Below are 20,899 nucleotides of genomic sequence, written 5' to 3'. Positions count from 1 at the left end.
TGAATTTGCCTATTCTAGGGACCTCATAAGTATAGTATTTGTCCTTCTGTGTCTGGTTTATTTCACTTAACATAATGTTTTCAAGGTTCATCCATGTGGTAGCATAAATCAAAATCTCATTCCTTTTTATTTTTTATAATGTATATCATTAAAAAATTTTTTTAATTGGGGAATATTGGGTAACAGTGTGTTTTTTCTGGGACCCAAGAGATCCAAGTCAAGTCGTTGTTTACAATCTAGTTGTGGAGGGCACAGCTCACTGGCCCATGTGGGAATCGAACAGGTGACCTGGGTGTTATGAGCACTGTGCTCTAACCAACTGAGCCAACCAGCCACCCCTCATTCCTTTTTAATGGCTGAGTGATATTCCATTGTATGACTATACCACATTTGGTTATGGATAAGTGGTTAACTTTATATTATGTGAATTTTACCTCAATAAAAAAATGAGGGGCAGGCACAGCTTGATCTTTATCAGAAGAAAGTGTGGTTCACTGAGAAAGGGGCCTTTTTGTTCCCCTTCTATGCCAGTCCCCAAGTCAGACTGCTTGGGGCTTAGCTTCTCCCCTGTCCTGATAGGTTTCCCACCCTCATTTCTGTCTCTCTCCACAGTTCCTGTGCCTTAAGAATATCCGCACTTTCTTGTCTACCTGCTGTGAGAAGTTTGGCCTCAAGAGGAGTGAGCTCTTTGAGGCCTTTGACCTCTTCGATGTGCAGGATTTCGGGAAGGTGAGCTGGGGTCGAGCTGCTAGGCACATAGAGGCCAAAGACTAGATTTCAATTCATTTCCATGAACTTCTACAATGGGCAAGCCAAGGGCTGTTGGGGGAAGGACAGATGGGCCAGAGCAGGCTGAGTACCAGGTGCCAAGAGCCTAACTTAGGCCATGCAGAGCTGGGTTCGAGCCCCTGCTCCATCCACCACTTTCTGCGTGACCTCAGATATGTGGTCATGCCTCTTGGAGCCCTAGGGAATAGTATCATCCCATCCTCTCCGAGAGTTTATGACTATTAAATAGAACAGTGGGATCAAGTATTGGGAACTCAGTTAAGGGAAGGCTGGCATGCTGATGTGGCGGGATGTGAAGGTGGAGAAAATCCCCAGTTAGGCTCTCAAGCCGAATTCTAACCTCCAAGTCCAGCCTCAGCTGCTTGGAGCCCGAGGTTGCGGTCTGGTGTGGGGGGGGGGGGGGGTGAGGGGCTTGCTGAGCAACACGTGGCCCTTGTCATAGGTCATCTACACCCTGTCCGCTCTGTCCTGGACCCCGATTGCCCAGAACAAGGGGATCATGTGAGTAACCACTGAGGTGACAGCTTTGGGCTGATCTGGACCCCATCCTCCACTTCCACCTGGCCCCCCCCCCCCCACCCCCGCCTCTGGCTCATACTATCCTGTTTCCCCAGGCCCTTCCCCACTGAGGAGGAGAGTGTGGGGGATGAAGACATCTACAGTGGCCTGTCTGACCAGATTGAGTGAGTGTCTGGCAGTTCTGAGGGGGACATGGTGCTATCCTGGGGGTCTGAGGGGGACATGGCCCTGCCCTGGGGATCTGAGGGGGACATGGCCCTGCCCTGGGGGTCTGAGGGGGACATGGCCCTGCCCTGGGGGTCTGAGGGGGACATGGCCCTGCCCTGGGGGTCTGAGGGGGACATGGCCCTGCCCTGGGGGTCTGAGGGGGACATGGCCCTGCCCTGGGGGTCTGAGGGGGCATAATTTTGATCTGGGAGGGGACTGAGGGGTCCCTGGCCTGGAGGCGCCAGTGGCCCTGTCTGACTCCGCGCCTCGCAGTGACACCGTGGAGGAGGACGAGGACCTGTACGACTGCGTGGAGAACGAGGAGGCTGAGGGCGACGAGATCTACGAGGACCTCATGCGCACGGAGCCGGTGCCCATGCCGGTGTGTGGGGGCGGAGAGCCGGGCCCAGGCGGGTGCATGGGTGAGGGGCAACCCCAGGTCCCCCAACATTGGCTTCTCCTTTCTACTCTCAGCCTAAGATGACAGAGTATGACAAGCGGTGCTGCTGCCTGCGAGAGATCCAGCAAACTGAGGAGAAATACACGGACACACTGGGCTCCATCCAACAGGTGCGAGGCTCCCACTCAGCCACTGCCAGGCGCATGCGCGGGAGCATGGCTGGCAGGTGTGCATCCACCTGTCTTGCCGCCTCTGGGGCCAAGCTCAGAGGCTCCATCTGTCCCAAGACCACCTGGGGCAGTTCCCTGTCCCCATTGCTTTGTGTGTCTTTGTCCCTCTTCATCTCTGTTTTTCTGTCTTTCCCTGGTCTCTCCCTACCGCCTCTCCTTGTCTTTCTCTCCCTATGTGTCTCTTTATCCCTGGCTATATCTTTTCTTGTATCTTAGTCTCTTTCTGTCTCTATAATTGTCGCTGACTTTCTATTTTCTTTCTTTCCTTTGGCCATTGCTTTTTCAACAGCTTCATTGAGATTTAATTACTATACCATACAATTCACCCATTTAATGTATACAATTCTCTGACCTTTGGTATATACACAAGGTTGTGCAACCATCACCACCATTTAACTTTAGAACATTTCATCATCCCCAGAGAAACCCCGCACCTCTTATCCATCACCCCTTAAACCCCCATCCTCCCCCAACCCCTGGCAACCACTAATCTACTTAACCTTTTGTCTCTCTGGGTTTGTGTGTTCTGGACATTTCACATACATGGAATCACACACTGTGTGGCCTTGTGTGTCTGGCTTCTCTCATGAGCCCCGTGTGTTCAGGTCCATCCACGCTGTGGTGAGTGTCAGCGCCTCCCTCCTTTTCATGGCTGAGTACTCATAATATTACATTGTATGGATGGACCACATTGTGTGTACCCGTTCATCCACTGATGGACACTTGGGTTGTTTCCACCTTTTGGCTATTGTGAATAATGCTGCTATGAACAGTCACGTACAGGTTTTCATGTGGACATTCTCCATCTCTGTCTCTCTTTGCCTGTTTTTGTTTCCTTGTCTCTGTCTTTCTCTCTCCCCATCTTTGTTTCTTTCTCTCCCAGTCTCTCTGTTTCTGTTTGCCTCTTGCCGTCGCTGTGTCCTTGGCCCTGTCTCTCTGGGGCTGGGCTGGAGGGAAGGGTCTCACCTTCCTCCATCCTTCTCCCCCCCGCCCTTCAGCACTTCATGAAGCCCCTGCAGCGGTTCCTCAAACCTGAAGACATAGAGATCATCTTCATCAACATCGAGGTGAGCTGGCCCATCCGCAGCCCTCCTGGGCCTCTGTCCAGGGGGGATCCTCTGCTGGCCCCACCTGCCCCTGGAGTGCGTGGGGTGGGAGTTGGGCAACATAGGGCCGATGGGTGACCCTTCTCCTGAGTTCCAGACTCCCACCCCAGCCCTCAACTCTCCCTCCAACTAGGACCTGCTTCGTGTGCACACTTACTTCCTAAAGGAGATGAAGGAAGCCCTGGCCACCCCCAGTGCACCCACCCTCTACCAGGTCTTCATCAAATACAAGGAGAGGTGAGACCCAGCTAGCCAGCCTGGACCCTTGAAAGTCACCCTGCTCTGCCTGGGCAGGTCATTTGGGAGGCCTTGCCCTCAGAGACTACTGGACAGGGAGGGTTTTTTCTCCTTTGTTCATGGGCAAGGGGCTACCCATCTCTGGTTCATTCCCTAGTTTTGCCCTTTGAGAGCTGTGTGGCACTGGGAAGTCACTTAACCTCTCTGTGCTTTGGCTTCCATATCTATAAAATCAGTGTGGCACAGGAACATACCTCCTAGGGATGTGGTCAAATAAATTGATGCTTAAAATGCTTAACACAGGGCCTGGCATACAATACATACTCAATAAGTGTTTGTTAAATGAACATTGGGCAGAGGGGATACGCCATGTGCTAAGAGCCTCTTGTGCATTATCTCCTTAATGCTATAATAATTCCACATGGGAGGTGCTATTGTTATGCCCATTTTCTAAGTGGGGAGACTGAGGCTCAGTATCATCCAGCTGGGGAGAAGTGGGCCGGGACTGACATGCAGATCTGTCTCACCTTGGTGCCGGCAACTATTACCTCTCCAGTCACTGCCACCTGTTCTCTTCCTGCAGGTTCCTCGTCTATGGCCGCTACTGCAGCCAAGTGGAGTCTGCCAGCAAGCACCTGGACCGCGTGGCTAGCACCCGGGAGGATGTGCAGATGAAGCTAGAGGTGGGGCTGGGCCCCAACTTGGGGGCTTTTCCACTTCTTCCCAGGTCCTGGGGGTAGCTGGGAAGACACAGAGTTGGAGGTGGTGTCACTTTCTACTGTAGCCCAGCCAGGGGTATGCCCGTCGGAGGTTTTGGGAGGGAGGCACTGGAGCAGGAGGAAATGGACTGAAGCACTGAGCCCTGACCACAGCTGAACTCCGACTCTGGCTGAGCCCTGATGCCAGGCTGAGGTCCTGACTCTAAACTGAACTCTGACTCCAAACTGAACCCCAGGCTGGGCTGAGGGCCAACCTTGGCTGTGCACCAAGTCTGGGATGAGCTCCAAATTCATACCGAGCTCTGATCCTGGACTGGACTGAACCCCAACCTGCACTGGTATCTCTAGTGGAAGCAGAGACAGGGATTATGAAAAACAGGCAGAGACAGGCCGGGATGATGAGGAAATGTGTGCACTGTACATTCAGCCTCTGCACGGTGGGGACCCTGTAGACCTGTCCTCCCCCTGTCCTGCCCCACTCAGCTGGCGGAGTCCTGGGCCTCTTCCCCAGGCAGCCTTCCAGCTGGGTCTCCAACCACCTCTCACCCCACAGCATTCTTCCTTCCTTATTTCCTCCGGGGAGATAGGATATCTCTGGCTCTAGAAAAATCCATTGCTGCCTCCACCTCATCTTGCGTACCTGGTTCTCTGATCCCACAGGAATGTTCTCAGCGAGCAAACAATGGGAGGTTCACCTTGAGAGACCTACTGATGGTGCCCATGCAGCGGGTACTCAAGTACCACCTCCTTCTCCAGGTGCACAAATGGGGACCCCGAAGTCCACCGAAAATGGGCTTGACATATCTGCCTCCCTGTGTCATAGGAGAGGGGGTGGAGCTGGCTTCTGGGGGCTGGGCTCTAGGACCCTCTGGGAGGGGTCGCTGGGGAAGCAGGAGGGAGAAGGAGGAGCTGGTGGTCCAGGCTTATTTGGAAGGCCCCCCCAGTAGAAGAGGGCAGGCCAAGGTGATATCTGTCTTTGTGGGTCACACAGGAGCTGGTGAAACACACTCAGGACGCAATGGAGAAGGAGAACCTGCGGCTGGCCCTGGACGCCATGAGGGTGAGTGGTCACACAGAGGTGACGGTCGCACACAGGCATATACACGTTCAAGTCAGTGCTATGTGGAAACACTCAGGCGCACGGTCACACCCACGGGCCATCCCTCCCGAACAACACAGTGACACATCTGTATGATGAGTGAATTATTCGCAGCATCTCCACTGGGGACAGTGGCATGCTGTGGACACCCTCTGTATGCCTCCTGCCAGCCCTGCTGGGGGCTGACCCCTACCTCCGGCCAGGTAGGGGATTGAGCCAAGTGGGCAACCCAGGCTCACCCCTGCCCCACCTCCAGGACCTGGCGCAGTGCGTGAACGAGGTCAAGCGGGACAACGAAACCCTGCGGCAGATCACCAACTTCCAGCTGTCCATAGAGAACCTGGTGAGGGGGTGCGGCAGGGAGGGCAGGGGTGCGGCCATGTGGGGAGGGTGTTTGGTCTCTTCCTTGGTGGCCCCTTGCCAGACCCCCTGCCTGCTGCCTAGGACCAGTCTCTGGCTCACTATGGCCGGCCCAAGATCGATGGGGAGCTCAAGATCACCTCGGTGGAGCGGCGCTCCAAGATGGACAGGTGGGTGGGGCCTGGGCAGGGGCCGGCCCAGGTCTCTAGATAAGTGGGTGGGCGGAGCCAACATAAATCTGCGGCGGAGCCTGAACAGGGATGGGGCCAGATTTCTAGATAGACCCGTGGGTGGGGCCATCCAGACCAGGGGGTGGAGCCTAGATGGACAGGTTGGACCCAGCTTGGTTGTGTGGGGGGAGCCAAGACCGGTAGATGACCAGGCCAGCAAAGAACACATGGGTGAGGTCAGGATGGGCAGGTGGGCGTGGCCAAGGTGGCCACATTGGAGGAGAAGGGAAGGAATCCTAGATGGATAGCAAGGTGGGGCCAGGACTCAGGCAGAGAGCTGGTGGGGACTGCTGGAGAAGCCAGACAGAGGCACCTGACCCCGCTGCTCCTAGGTACGCCTTCCTCCTCGACAAAGCTCTGCTCATTTGTAAGCGCCGAGGGGACTCCTACGACCTCAAGGACTTTGTGAACCTGCACAGCTTCCAGGTTCGAGATGACTCTTCTGGAGAGCGCGACAACAAGAAGGTGGAGTTCTGAGGGCAGAACTGGGGGTCCCATTGCTGGGGAGCCCCAGTGCTTGAGATACTCCACGTGACCTTTGGAATGTGTGTGTGTCTGTGTAATTCAGACATGAGTGTTTATATATGTGTGTGTGTGATTTTAGATTTTGGTTGTGTATTTGGGTCTCCCTAGCAGCCCTTTACAAAGGTATATGCATGGTTCTTCTGGGGCAGAGAGGCTTTACTGGCCCCATGCTTTTCTCCTTATAGGGGGTGGGATCGGTGGGCCTGTGGGTGACTTCATTCTGAACCCTGCTTCCCCGCAGTGGACTCACATGTTTTTCCTGATTGAGGACCACGGTGCTCAGGGCTATGAGCTGTTCTTCAAGACACGAGAACTGAAGAAGAAGTGGATGGAGCAGTTTGAGATGGCCATGTGAGACCCCTTCCTCCATCTTTCTATCCTCAGAGGACTCTGTCACATGGGTACAGGGGCTGAGAGGCAATTCCGTGCTCTAGTATCGCCTCTGCTTTGACATTCTGTGGGACTACTCTGAATCTCAGTTTCCTCATCTGGGAAATGGGAGGGACAGGCTTAAGAATACCAAGGTTCTGTGCAATCTTTGGATACCAGCCTCGAACTCCTTCCTCCTTTCCCTTCTACTCCTTCTTTTTCTTCACCCTTGAGGTGAAATTCACATAACAAAATATTAGCCATTTTAAAGTGTACAATTCAATGGCATTTAGTACATTCACAATGTTTTGCAACCACTACCTATAGTTCCAAAACATTTTCATACCCCCAAAAGAAGACCCTGTACCCATGAAACGGTTACTCCCCATTTTCTCCTCCCAGCCCCTTGGCAACCATTAATCTGATTTCTGTCTCCACCCATGTTCATAGCAGCACTATTCACAATGGCTAAAATGTGGTAATAACCCAAATGTCCATCAATGGGTGGATGGATACACACAATATGGTATATCCATGCAATAGATTGGTAGTCAGCCGTAAAAAGGAAAGAAATTGCAGCATGTATTGATACTTTGTTTCTTTTTACGGCTGAATACTATTGCATTGAATGAAATTGTATTCCCTCTCCAGCTCCAATATCTACCCTGAGAACGCAGCTGCTAACGGGCATGACTTCCAGATGTTCTCCTTCGAGGAGACCACGTCCTGCAAGGCTTGCCAGATGCTGCTGAGGTGGGAGTCTGGGAGGACGGGCCTGGGTCCTGGGCTTGGCCAGCTCTTGCTCTTTAAAGGGGCTCCTCCAGCTGTCAGTCCCCCAAGTTGGGAGGTAGGAGACTCTCCTTTGATCATCATCTTCTCCATCTCTCTCCTGCTCTAAAGAGAACCCAACGGGGCCCTTCACGTTGTTGGCAGAATGGTTGGCTGTGTCCGTCAACATCACTGACTCTACTTTCTTTCTCCATCCCCTGCATCCCAGAGGCACCTTCTATCAGGGCTATCGTTGTCATCGGTGCCGAGCGCCTGCACACAAGGAGTGTCTGGGGAGGGTCCCTCCCTGTGGCCGCCATGGGCAAGGTACCCGTGGCAGCAGAGAGGGTGGAGTTGGGCTTGGTTCTGCAGGGGGCATTTCCCATCCTAACTTTCCTTTTCCCTCCCATAGACTTTGCTGGAACTATGAAGAAGGTAAGACCTTTTGCTCCTTTCTGTGCATGGGCAATCATGGGGGAGGTAATGAAGGGAGGCCCCAGGAGACACCAGCACTAGGCATGGCCCTTTGCTAGGTGCTCAGACAGGGGCTGAGGAGCCCCCAGTGTTGGCACAGGTAGCCATGCGGGCTTTCTTTTCTTTTCCTTTCTTTTTTTAATTAAAGTTTATTGGGATGACAATTGTTAGTAAAGTTATATAGGATTCAAGTGCACAAGTCTGTAATATATCATCTGTATATCATGTTGTGTGTTCACCACCCAGAGTCAGTTCTCATTTCATCATATATTTGATCCCCTTTACCCTCATCTACCACCCCCTCCCCCCTTACCCTCTGGTAACCACTAAACTATTGTCTGTGTCTATGAGCTTTTGTTTCTTTATTTGTTTGTCTTGTTCCTTTGTTGCTTTCAGTTTTATATCCCACATATGAGTGAAAGCGTATGGTTTTCGACTTTTTCTGTCTGACTTTCTTGTTCTCTTCATCCAGGATAAGCCACATCGCCGGGCGCAGGACAAAAAGAGGAATGAACTGGGTGAGTCAGCAGAGGGTGCTGTGTGTGGCAGGAGGAAATCTGGTCTTTGTTTCAGTGATGCCGGCCTAGGGACCCATCCCAACAATTATATCCACATAACGTCGTTCTTATAAAGCATTGTTCCAGTTCTTCTAGAAACCTGAAAGGAATAGAAAAATAACTCAAGTTCTTTACCTGCTTTGCTCAAACACGATAAAAAGAATGCCTGAACACCTCTGATCTCCTCCCCTCTCCTATTGATTCTGCATTACAAAATCTTGTTATAATATGATGGTTTCAGCAAAGTGTCCTCCACCTGGAGGTTGGGGGAGTGGGAAACACCGTTTGGCCAAGCCAGAATCTTTTTAGCCCAATGGCAGGAGGAAAAGGCTGGATTCAGTCCTACATCAATGGTTTTTGTGGAATCACAGCAGTGATAGGTGACATTTATTTAGCATCGATTGTACATACCATGTGGGGCAAATGCGAACTAAAACAGTTGTGCTTCTCACCCTCCCCAAACTCCCAGGCTGGTAACGGGAGATAGACTTTAGTTAAGTTGTTGCAGTTGTGGTGGGTGAATCACAGTGTTTTCTGGAGCATAAAACTGGGGGAACCTGATGAATCTGAGCCTTCAGGGAAGGCTTCTCAGAGAAGGAGACATTTAAGTGGACCCTTGAGAGATGAGGAGGAGTTAGGTGAGGAGGAGGGCAAGTGTGTTCCAGGCAAAGGGAACAGCATGTGCAAAGGCTAGGAGGCAAGAGAGCGAGGCATTATGAAGCGAAAACAGTTTGGTGTGGCTGAGAGAAAGAAACCCTTTGCTTGGTCACAGAGTCACTGTAAAGACTCAGATTTTATATCTACTTACCAATAGAGAGCTAGAGAGCTATAGATCTGTATCTATAGATAGATGTAGGTTTAGCTATTTCAGCTTTTTTGCAACAGTCAAAAATTAAAAACTACTCAAATGTCCTCAGTAGGATATATATATATATATATACACACACACACACACACACATATATACATACATATAATATTTATATAGAATATAATTCTATATATAATCAGCTTTATATAAAAATGTGTGTATCAGTTTTATTTGTCAAAAACTAGAATGTCCCAAATGTCCTCAATAGGAGGAAATGTATCTGAGTGTGTGTATGTGTGTACATATCCATTATGTTTATACCCTATATAGGTGCTTATATGTATCATAGATATGTGTGTATGTATATATATATATATATATATATATATATACACACACACAATTATACATATTCATCATATATATACTTTTTATTGAGATAGAAAATACATTCTGTAAGGCATATTAAATGACTAAATCTTAACTATAGGCTCAATGAATTTCTACCCATGTAACCAACTCATATAATTTCCATTGTAGATCTGCACTGCCCAATATAAACTGAAATTATTTAACTAATCTTAAAAATCCTATCACACTAGCCACCTTTCAAATGCTCAGTGGCCAATGGCCAGCACACATTATTGAACATTTCCGTTATCATCACAGAAAGTTTTGTGGGACAGCACTGGGGGTCATCCACCGTGCTAGTCATACCCACCTACCTCCCCGAGGGAACCACCATCTGACTCTATTACCATAGATTAGTTTTTCCTGTTCTTGAACTTCATAAAAGTGAAATCATACAAATACAGTATGTAGTCTTACTGCATCTGGCTTCTGTTATTCAGCATAATGTTGGTGAGACCCACTGACCTGGTTGCTTGTAGCAATACTGTGTTCCTTTTCATTGCTGTATAGTATTCCATTGCATGATTATATCACACTCTGTTTATCCATTTTATTGAGGACATTTGGTTTGTTGCCAGTTTTTCACTGTTGTGGCTCAAACTGCTGTGAATATTCTTGTCTATGACTTTTGATGGACATGTGTTTTCATTTCTGTTGGCAAATTGCTGGATCACAAGATAGACATGTATTTAGTTTTAGTAAGTATGCCAAACAATTTTCCAAAGTGGATTCCCACCAGCGACAGGAGAATCCCAGGTGCTCCCTACCTGGCCACCACTTGATATTGTCAATCTTTTTAATTTTTGCCATCCTGGTGGGTGGCGAGACTCAGGTTTGAAAATTCCTGAGTACCAATTGCGCTGTGCTACCACCTTTCCTCCCTCCAGGGCTGCCTAAGATGGAGGTGTGCCAGGAGTACTATGGGCTGCCTCCCCCACCGGGAGCCTTTGGACCTTTTCTACGTCTCAACCCCGGAGACATCGTGGAGCTCACCAAGGCTGAGGCCGAACAGAACTGGTGGGAGGTACAGGCTGAGGCTGTGGGAGGGATGGGTGTAGGTGACCTGGGGAAGTGGGGTCATGGCCTCACTGGACTCTGCCAAGGGAAAGCTGGTCTGGAGGAGGCACCTGGGGAGGGTGTAGGTACAGCTTTCTGGGTGTAGGTGGAGATTTCTGGGGCTAGTGGGGCTCTTCTGAGCTGGTCATCTTCCCAGGAAGTTGATACTGGTTGGCATCTCCTTGGGTCATCCAGCCCATAGAGATAGAGATGGACAGGTCGAGTGGCTATTGGGTAGAAAGATGGACACACGCATGTGCAGATGCCTGTAACCTCTCTGTCCATTTTTTTCCCTCCCTGCTTTTTAGGGCAGAAATACTGCCACCAATGAAGTTGGCTGGTTTCCCTGTAACAGGGTGAAGCCCTACGTGCATGTGAGTGCCTCAAGTCTGGATGGAGTGAGGGCGAGGAGGTCCCAAGGGGCTCCTGCGAGGGTGGGCAGGCTTGGGGAGACACCGTGGAGACAGGAAGGTGGCTGCCCATCATGGAAGGTCATTTTCAAACTCCAGGTTCTGTGAACTTCTGTTAAACCCTATTTGCCATTAAACACGCACTCCCCTCCCCTCCCCCAGCCCCTGGCACCACCCTCTACTCTCTGTCTCTATGGATCTGATCTTATAGGGACCTCATGTGAGTGGGATCACACAGTAGTTCCTTTTTGGGTCTGGCGTTTTTCACTTAGCACAGTGTTTCCACCCATGTTGTAGCACGTGTCAGAACGTCCTTCATTTTAAGGTTGAATAATCTTCCATTGTATGGATGGACCACATTTTGTTTCTCCATTCATCCATCGATGGGCACTTGGGTTGTTTCCACCTTTTGGCGACTGTGAATCATGCTACTGTGAACATTGTGTGCAAATATATCTCTTCCAGTCCCTGCTTTCAATTCTTTTGGCTATGTAACCAAAAGAGGAATTGCTGGATCGTATGGTGATTCTATCTTTTGTTTTTTGAGGAAGTGCCATCTGTTTTCCATAGAGGCTGTACCATTTTACATTCTTGCCAGTAGTTAGAGTTCCAATTTCTCCATATCATCACCAACGCTTGTTACTTTCTTCCCTTTTTTCTTCCCTCTTTTCTTCCTCCTCTCTCTCTCTCTCTCTCTCTCTCTCTCTCTCTCTCTCTCTCTCCCCCCGCCCCCACCCCACTTGCCATCTTGATGGGTGTGAGGTGGTGGAAGTGTACCCTTTTACATTTATTTAGATCAGGGATTAGCAAACTTTTTCTGTAAATAGCCAGTAAACATTGACAGCTTCACAGTGAGACGCTCTTTTGTGACTGCTCAGCTCTGCCACAGTAGTGCCAACGCAGCCTAGATGATCAGTAAATGAGGGGCATGACCGTGTTCCAATAAAACTGAATTTATGGACCCTGACGTATCAATTTCATATCATCTTCACATGCCAGGAAATACTAGTCTTTTTAAATTTTTGTCAACCATGAAAAATGTAAAAACCTTTCATAGCAGGAGGGTCATGCCCAAACAGCTGGCTGGACAACCCCTGATTTATTTGCTAGGGGACCAGTCTCTCCCCCTAGATTCTGGGACTGTATTCCCAGGGGATAGCACAATGCTTGGCACATCCTAGGCTCTCAGTAAAGGTTAGTGGAATGAATGAATGAATGGATGGATGAATGAATGAATGAAGTGCCCTGTAGTCTGTTGCCAAGCTGGGCTCTTTGCCCTAAGTCTTGGTCTCTGTCTATGTCCCCAGGGTCCCCCTCAGGACCTGTCCGTTCATCTATGGTGAGTAGAACCAACTTTCTTATTTTCAACTTGGGGTTCCTCTGGGGTGGGTGCCTGGGCTGGGCATCGGAGGGGCCTTCAAACCAATCAGTTATGCATTCTTGGAACCCTGGGCATTGACAGCTGGGTCCAGACCTTCGACAGGGGCTGCTGAGGAGAGAGCGTCAAAAAAGGTTCCCAGACTTTAGGACATTATGGTCTTGCTGGCAGGAAAATGATGGTGGTGATAACAGTGGTCCCCATTTTGTTGAGCACATACTGCATATAGAGCAGTGAGGGGTGAAGATTTATAGTTTTGGTTCTGGAGCTCGCTGGCCTGGGTTCAAATCCTGACTCCAACATTTCCCAGCTGTGTGACCTTGGGCTAGCAACTCAATTTCTCTGTGCTTCAGCTTTCCTCTCTGGAAATGGATTAATACCAATATTTACTTCATACGGTTGTCATGAAGCTTTATAACTGGCACACAATAAGCACTTTAGTATCTGTTATTATTACCATTAGCTATTATGATCACGTTTCATCAATTCTAACTAAAATGCACATCTCCCCCACCCCCGCATTTTAATATCTTTTACAATCATTGAAGTCTCAGTCTTCTGCTTAACTTTATGGGTAGTAATTTTTATTTCATAATAAAAATTATGGCCCACAAAAGAATGATGCATTTTACAATCATTGGCATCTTAGATTTGATATAACAGTATTGTTTTTATGACTGTGTGTCAGCTCATTCAATTCTTATAATAGCCCTTTGAGGTAGGTGCTATTCTTAACTCCCTTTTTGCAAAGGAGGAAACCGAGGCTCAGAGAGGGGAAGTGATTTGTTCAATGTCACACAGTGAGGAAGTGACGGAGATGGGATTTGAGCCTGTTGGCCTGACTCCACAGCCTCTAGAAAGTCATAATAACATAATGGGCATAGTAACTCCTCTGTTTCCACATACGAGGTGTTTCAACTGCATTACCGCTATTTGTCAAAAATCGTCCTCTGTGGTGGGTAAGATTATCACCCTCTTTTTAGAAGAGGAAAATGGAGATCAGAGTGGCCAAATCAGTTCCTGAAGTCTAGAGCAACTAAATGGCAGAGCCAAGATTCAAACCGTGGTCTCTCCAGGCTGCACTCATTCTGCTCCTTCTGCCTGGAAAGTGGTCACCAGGGCTGGAAGTGGGGTGAGGCACTCACTGTGGGTGCAAAATTTAAGGGGTCACCAAAAAACTCAGGCATTGAGATTTATGACATTTTAATGTAATTTTTAAAAAAATCATAAGTAATCCCAAAATGATCCATGATGAGCGAAATATCAAAATTGTAAATAAAGATAGGCTATAACCAGGCTGGGAGTAGGAAAAGGTAAATTGTGGCGACTCAGGCAAGTGCAGAATCAGAGCTTGTTGTTATTTAAAGTTTTGACATTTTGTTTATCATGAAATGTTTTTGCATTTATTTTTTGAATTGAGGTGAAAGTCACATAAAATGAACCATTTAAAGTGGCATTTATATTAACATTTACATTTATATTACATATTTATATTTATGCATCATAATTATTTATTACCTAAATTAATATATATTATTTATGTTATATATTTATATTTATAGCATATATTCATATTCACATTTACATATTATCTACAATTATATATCATCTATAATGACTATATTATGTTACATATTTAAAGTTAAGCATAAATATATTTACATTATGTATCATTTATAATTGTGTATTATCTGTAATTAGTGTATATTATGTTACATATTTAAATTTATGGCATAAATATATTTATATTCACATTTATAAGGTGTGATCAAACAATACGGTGAATGTTTAAAAAAAATGTATTATACTAAAAGACACATTGCCATTAATCCCCCTCAAAATGCTCCCCCTCGTTTCAAACACACTTATCCCATTGTTCTTGCCACTTTCTGAAGCAGTTCTGGAAGTCCTCTTATGTGAGTGTCTTTAGTTGTGCTGTCATGGCTGCTTCAATGATTCGAAACATTTACCTTTCATGGTTGTTTTGACTTTGGGGAAGAGCCAGAGTTGCACAGTGCCAAATCCGGTGAATAAGGTGGATGAGGACACACTGTAATGTTTTTATCTGACAGAAATTGCCATAACCAGAAGTGATGTGTCACATGGAGCCTTTCTGTCGTGATCACAAAATATGGTGAATGCTGCTGCTGAGTGCCATCCAATGGAAAGGCAGGGATCTTCAATACGGGAAGCGGCGCATTGAACCTTAGTAACAGTGTGTGACAAGTTTCAGCTTGTTCAGTGCAGTCAGTCGGATGTGAGCTACAGTTGAGAGGAGGTGTGTTTTAAAGTGCGCCGTAAGCCATTCTCCATCATGACAATGCTCCCTGTCACACATCACTTTGGGTATGTGGCAATTTTTGTGAAATAAAAACATTACAGTGTGTCCTCATTCACCGTATTCACCGGATCTGGCATCGTGCAACTTCTGGCTCTTCCCTAAAGTCAAAAATACCATGAAAGGTAAACTTTATGAATCAATTCAGGACATGGAGGCAGCCACAAGAGTGCAACTAAAGACACCCACTAAAGAAGACTTCCAATACTGCTTCAGAAAGTGGCAAGAGCAATAGGATAAGTGTTATTTTGAAGGGGATTAATGGCAATGTGTCTTTTAGTGGAATACATTTTTTTATTTAAACATGCACCATATTGTTTGATCACACCTTGTATATATAATCTATAATTATATACTATCTGTAATTACTATATGTCACATATACACTTACAGCATAGATATATTCATATTCACAATTATATTCAGTGATATTTAGTACAGCAATGTGCACCCGTCACCTTTATCTTGTTCCGAGACATTTTCATCACCCCAAAAGGAAGTCTCATACTCATCAGCAGTCACTCCCCATGCCCCTCCCACAGCCTCTCGCAACCGTGACTCCACTTCCTGTCTCTGTGGATGTGCCTGTTCTGACATTGCACATACATGGAATCACACACTGTGTGGCCTTACATGTCTGGCTTCTCTCACTGAGTGTCATGTGTTCCAAGGTCCATCCATGTTGTAGCCAAGTGTCAGTGCCTCACTCCTTTTTATGTCTGCTTTTGCAGTCAATTTGAGTTTTTAAAATATTGCATTAAAATACTTTATTTGTTATTGTTTATTTTGATGGGTGAATTTTTTGGTTCCCCATTTAAATTTTGTACCCAAGTTTAGTGCCTAACCCTTCTCGCCCTATTTCTGTCTTGGTGACCACAGAGCTGGGCAAACAGTGGACACTCGGTAAATGCCTACTTAGGAAGGCCAAATTCCAGAGTAAAAGAAAAAATATTCTTCTCTACCCACATTCTCAACACTTCTGAAATCACATGTGTGGGTTTTTCCCCTTACATTAACATTTCTCTAGTTTAGTTCTGACACCAACCAGGTGTCCTATAACTCAGTTCAATTCTGACACCATCCACCTCAAGTTAGCGTCAGATCCCACAGGTTATGGGATTAGTCCCCCAAGACTGACCCCCCCACTTCAGACACCAATCACAAATCTGGGCTTCTGCTACTTCTGATCTGACCAACTTTACATGTGGGGTTCCCACAAGCCCCTCCTTGGGTTGGATAATTTGCTAACACAAACTCACAGAACTCAGGAAAACATTTTACTTACTAGATCATCTGTTTATTATAAAAGGATATAAATCAGGGACAGCCAGATGGAAGAGATGCATAGGGCCCGGTATGGGGAAGGAGGTGGAGCTTCCTTGTCCCATCCAGGCACACCATTCTCCAGTTCCTCCAACTGTTCACCAACCAAAAGCTCTCCAAACCCCTTCCGTTAGGTTGTTTTTTTTTTAATAGACGCATATTACACAGACGTGATTGATTAAATCATTGACTATTAGTGATTAACTCAGCCTCCCGCCTCTCTTCCCTCCCTGGGGGTGGAGGTGGGGCTGAAAATTCTAATCCTCTGATCACATGGTTGATTCCTCTGGCCACCAGCCCCCACCATGTTGCTCTCCAGGAGGCCCCAGTCCACAGTCATCTCATTAGCATACAAAAAGACACTTATCACTTTGGAGATGCTAAAGGTTTTAGGAGCTTTGTGCCAGGCAATGGGGGCAGAGAACAAATAGTGTATTTCTTATTCTGTCACACAAAGACACAACCAGACCCAAAGGGCTGAGTTCTCTGCAATCCATGTGTCAAACTTTGCATGTGACTTAGACAGAAGTCTGACGGTCATTGCCCACTTCTGGACTCTGGCCATTGCCTCCTCAGGTTTTCAGTTGGTGGTGTTAAACAACGGTCACTGGTGCCAATTCAGTACCAACAGGAATCCCCAATTTGGGGTCCAGTGAAGAAGGAAACTTTATTTAGTGCAAACAGCTCAATAGTGTTATAGCTCAATTATGAAGCAGCACAACTGTGAGGTGGCCCTGGTACTAGGCACCTCACCTGGCTAGATAGCTCTACTTTGCCACCAGATTGTCTTAGGTATTTCATGTGCAGCTGGGAAACACTGTCTTCAATGGAAAGGGAAAGTGCTCTCCCTGAGCAAGAGGGGAGCTGAGTTACATAGACAGAAGTCCCTGCCCCTAGTCCCTGATTGGTCTGTCCTCATGCAAATGAGGACTTCAAATCCTCACAGTCTGATTGGTCCAAAAGGCACTGTCCTGATTGGTCAAAATGGGACCACTCTGATTGGTCGATGAATATGCCGCTAAAATATAATCGTAGGAAGTCCTTTATACGTGCTGACTCAGATGTCAGGAACGAAGTGCAGGCAGGCAGTTCAGTGCAGGCTTCTCCCTGAAGTGCGGTTTGCATGAGAGGCTTGTTTAGAAACAGCTGCACGGCTTTGCTTTTAAATTTGAGCCCAGTTAGCTACCAGGAGCCATTCTCAATAGTTATCTTCTTTTCAGAATCCAGTGTCTAAGGACCGTTGGACCTAGGCTGTCACCAACTTAAAAAAAAATCACAGGGGTTGGGAGAAAAGGAAGCCTCCATGTAGCAATATGGGGCCCACCATGGCGGCTGTGCAGACCTCTCTCCTTGGTGTGTCTTGGCAGGTATGCTGGCCCCATGGAACGTGCTGGAGCAGAAAGCATCCTCACCAACCGTTCAGACGGGACGTTCTTGGTGCGGCAGAGGGTGAAGGATGCAGCAGAATTTGCCATCAGCATTAAGTAACTCGTCCCTCCCTGCCCCATCTTTCCTTGTGACCTGGGCGCTACAGGTGCCTGGGAGGAAGAAGGGAATGTACAGTCATGATAGCCACCTTTTACTGAACACCTGGGGTCCTAGGTGTTTTAAAATCTTGTTTTCATTCCCTTCAAATGACTGACAACCCACAAGAAAGAGATAGGCTTCCTAGGGAGGCTCCAAAAGGCATTTAGCATCCTCTAGGAAGAGGTGGAATGTCATCTGAACCCACATCTCGCAGACTCTGTCTCTTATGTCTCTGTTTGCTGAGTGCAGCTTCTCACTCATGGTGACTTGTTTCCTCGTAGGTTTCATAATTTTGTCTTGTGATCTTAAGTGGTGCTCCCCCTGTTGGAATCATTTCCTGCCTGGGTTTGCAGAGATTTTGCATTTGTTTCTGTTGATTCACCAACAGGTTAATTTCTTTTTGATGTTAAAAAAATTTAGGTTAATTCCTTAGTTTCCCAGACTACATAGGTGTTTTAAGTTCAAACCCCTGATAATGGAAAAAAATAAAATGGAACAAGCATTGCTAAGAGACCCACTTAAAATACAGTTGGGAGGCTATTAGGGAAGTGGGGCTTCTGCAGGTCTTGTGCCTCAGTTCTCAGAGCTGCTATTAAGATGATAATCTGTTGCTAAACTTAGTTCAAGGCCAAGTCATAAACATCCTGGAACAACCACTGCTATGTAGACACCTTTGGACTTGACCTTCTCCTTGTACTTTTCACCTCTGTTGTTTGCATATTTGAACTAACAGAGCCCTGCTAACCTAGCCAGCAATCCTTTGTTTGCAGGAAAGAATTACAGTTTGTGAGTTTTGCCTTTACGAATCTGCCTTTCTTCATTCTCTCTGGAGCACAGTGTAGTTGCTACCCGAATCTGTGTCTCTAGGATTGCAATCCTTTCACTCAAATAAATGCTTTTATTCTTTATTACAGCTGGAACCTCTCCTTGGTTGACACTCCAAACCATCCTGAGGGCAGGCTGAGGTTATGAATTTGCAAGGGTGACTTCTGTTTTGGGTTTGAGGCAGACAGCTTTTTATTGTCCCTGCTGTGCTGATGGGTGGCATTTTTCTAGCCCTCCTCTTTTCCTGAAGGTGAAGCTTTTTGACAGTCTAGTCTTACAGGCTATGGGTGGGTGTCAGGTCAACACTCCACCCGACAGGGACCCAGTAATTCTTGTGTTTCTGTGATCATCAAAACATAAGCTTCTTGGCTTCCAAGATTAGCAAACTCCTTAGGCTAGCAGTTCAGGCTTACTGCTTAGTTATTAGTTTTGTCCTCATTTTTGGCCTCTGGGGTTTTCCCTTACTTTTTTGAGAGCTCAGCACTTTTTTTCTCTGCATTTCTGGTGTTTTGGTTATCTAGTTCTCCACATTGGCAGAAGTGACTATTTCTTCCATGTGTCTACCATTCTGTGTTTCGACATGTTGGTGGAAGTGTGGATCTTGTCCTATCTCTTCTAGAACATTGCTTTCTTTACAAGGTCTCTTTGACTTCTCAACAGCATTGTGAGTCCAGGAAAATGATTCCTATTACCTTAGGAAGAGATGAAGGCTTAGAACAGCAAAGCCACAGGGAAGGGATCCTGTTGGGGCAGCAGGAGACAGCTTCAGTCTTTGGGTTCCAGTGGTTGCCCCCTCCCTGAAGTAGCCAAGATTGCATCTTCCATGGTTGGGGGTATATCCTGGGGCTGAGACTTGGCTCAGAATAGGCCTGGGTCCCCAGCCTCAGAGCCCAATGACCACTGGCCTGTCTCTCACTGCTTTCAGGTATAATGTTGAGGTCAAGCACATTAAAATCATGACAGCTGAAGGACTGTATCGGATTACAGAAAAGAAGGCTTTCCGGGGGCTGACGGTAAGGGCCAATTTCCTCCTAACTCCAGTGTCCCAGAATCTAGGCAGGACCATCCCTGAAGCTCCATCTTGGGACTACCTCCCGCTTACCCACATTCACAGTAGCTCCTTCAAGGGTATTTTGGATTAATTGACCTTAAACTCAATCCCCTAATGAGCAATGATGATGATGATAATAATAAATAACAGTAGTGAGCATTTACAGAGCACTTATTGAGTGGCAGACATGTTACAGATAGACTCCAGTTAATCCCCTCAACTCACTCTCTGAGTTCCCATTTCACAGATGGTTGAAACTGAGGTTTAGGCCCCATCTAGTATCACAGAATAGCAGAACCCCTGTTACTGTCGGACTTTAAGACTTATTTCTGTCTAATCTATTTAATGATTATTTGACTGAGAATTCAAATGCCTTTCAAGTGGTTTTGCTTCTATTTAGTGCCTTGTAATTTTGGACTGTCTTTTAGACATTTTAAGTCTATTGGCATATAGATCTTATCCATTGTCTGTGGATTCTTGAAATCAAGAAAATGCATTTTTTGGGGGGGGTGTGTGTCTCAGATTTCACTTGATCCTCACAGGGTTCCTTAACTCCCCTCGAGGTTAGGGACTGTTTATTCGTTCCACAAATATTTTTCTCCCCCAAACTTTTTATTCTGAAAAGTCCCTCCTCCAACATTTTTTATTTGTGAAAAGTTACTGGAATAGTATAATGAACATTTGTAAATTTTTCACTTAGATTTATTAATTATTAATATTCTGCCTTTTTTGCTCTCTGTCTCTACACACACACACATTTATGCTGTACTACTTGAGAGCAGGTTGCAGGCATCATGACCCTTCACCCATAGGTATTTCAGCATGAATATCCAAAGAGCCAAGACTTCTCATACCTCACCTAGTGTCACTATCACACTCAGGATGTTGAACATTGATGCAAAATTATTATCTAACTCCTTGATTGCCCCAGTTAAGTCTTTTGTAGCTGTTTTCCCCCCCAGGATATAACCAGGGATTACACATATTGACTGCATTTAGTTTTTATCTCCTTGTACTCTTAGTTTTCAGTAGTTCCCCAGTCTTTTATTTATTTTTTTGATCTTTCATGATATTGGCAATTTTGGAGTCTAGAACTCTAAAATGCAAACACTTTGTTTTACACAGTGTCCTTTAGTTATATCTTGCCTCACTGTGTACTTATTATTAGAATCAGCTTGAG

At 46.7% G+C, this 20,899-nt stretch overlaps 1 protein-coding gene across 1 annotated transcript in view; it reads left to right on the top strand.

Annotated features, from left to right (window-relative positions):
* Positions 1-20,899, top strand: part of VAV1 (vav guanine nucleotide exchange factor 1) — a 54,917-nt gene that overhangs the window by 29,185 nt on the left and 4,833 nt on the right. Inside the window, exons 2-24 of the mRNA XM_033135261.1 lie at positions 613-729; positions 1,232-1,290; positions 1,404-1,472; positions 1,789-1,897; positions 1,990-2,085; positions 3,144-3,212; positions 3,385-3,488; positions 4,072-4,171; positions 4,868-4,963; positions 5,199-5,267; positions 5,563-5,649; positions 5,751-5,836; positions 6,229-6,361; positions 6,663-6,772; positions 7,442-7,543; positions 7,788-7,885; positions 7,971-7,993; positions 8,505-8,550; positions 10,699-10,835; positions 11,176-11,241; positions 12,585-12,616; positions 17,684-17,800; positions 19,594-19,681. Of these exons, the coding sequence (XP_032991152.1) occupies positions 613-729; positions 1,232-1,290; positions 1,404-1,472; positions 1,789-1,897; positions 1,990-2,085; positions 3,144-3,212; positions 3,385-3,488; positions 4,072-4,171; positions 4,868-4,963; positions 5,199-5,267; positions 5,563-5,649; positions 5,751-5,836; positions 6,229-6,361; positions 6,663-6,772; positions 7,442-7,543; positions 7,788-7,885; positions 7,971-7,993; positions 8,505-8,550; positions 10,699-10,835; positions 11,176-11,241; positions 12,585-12,616; positions 17,684-17,800; positions 19,594-19,681 (2,013 nt within the window). The remainder of the gene's footprint in view (positions 1-612; positions 730-1,231; positions 1,291-1,403; positions 1,473-1,788; positions 1,898-1,989; positions 2,086-3,143; positions 3,213-3,384; positions 3,489-4,071; positions 4,172-4,867; positions 4,964-5,198; positions 5,268-5,562; positions 5,650-5,750; positions 5,837-6,228; positions 6,362-6,662; positions 6,773-7,441; positions 7,544-7,787; positions 7,886-7,970; positions 7,994-8,504; positions 8,551-10,698; positions 10,836-11,175; positions 11,242-12,584; positions 12,617-17,683; positions 17,801-19,593; positions 19,682-20,899) is intronic.

This window comes from Rhinolophus ferrumequinum, chromosome 18, assembly GCF_004115265.2.
Source record: "Rhinolophus ferrumequinum isolate MPI-CBG mRhiFer1 chromosome 18, mRhiFer1_v1.p, whole genome shotgun sequence".
In the NCBI taxonomy this organism is placed as follows: domain Eukaryota; kingdom Metazoa; phylum Chordata; class Mammalia; order Chiroptera; family Rhinolophidae; genus Rhinolophus; species Rhinolophus ferrumequinum.
Note: the sequence above shows the minus strand (reverse complement) of the source record. Positions and strands in the feature narration are given on the sequence as shown.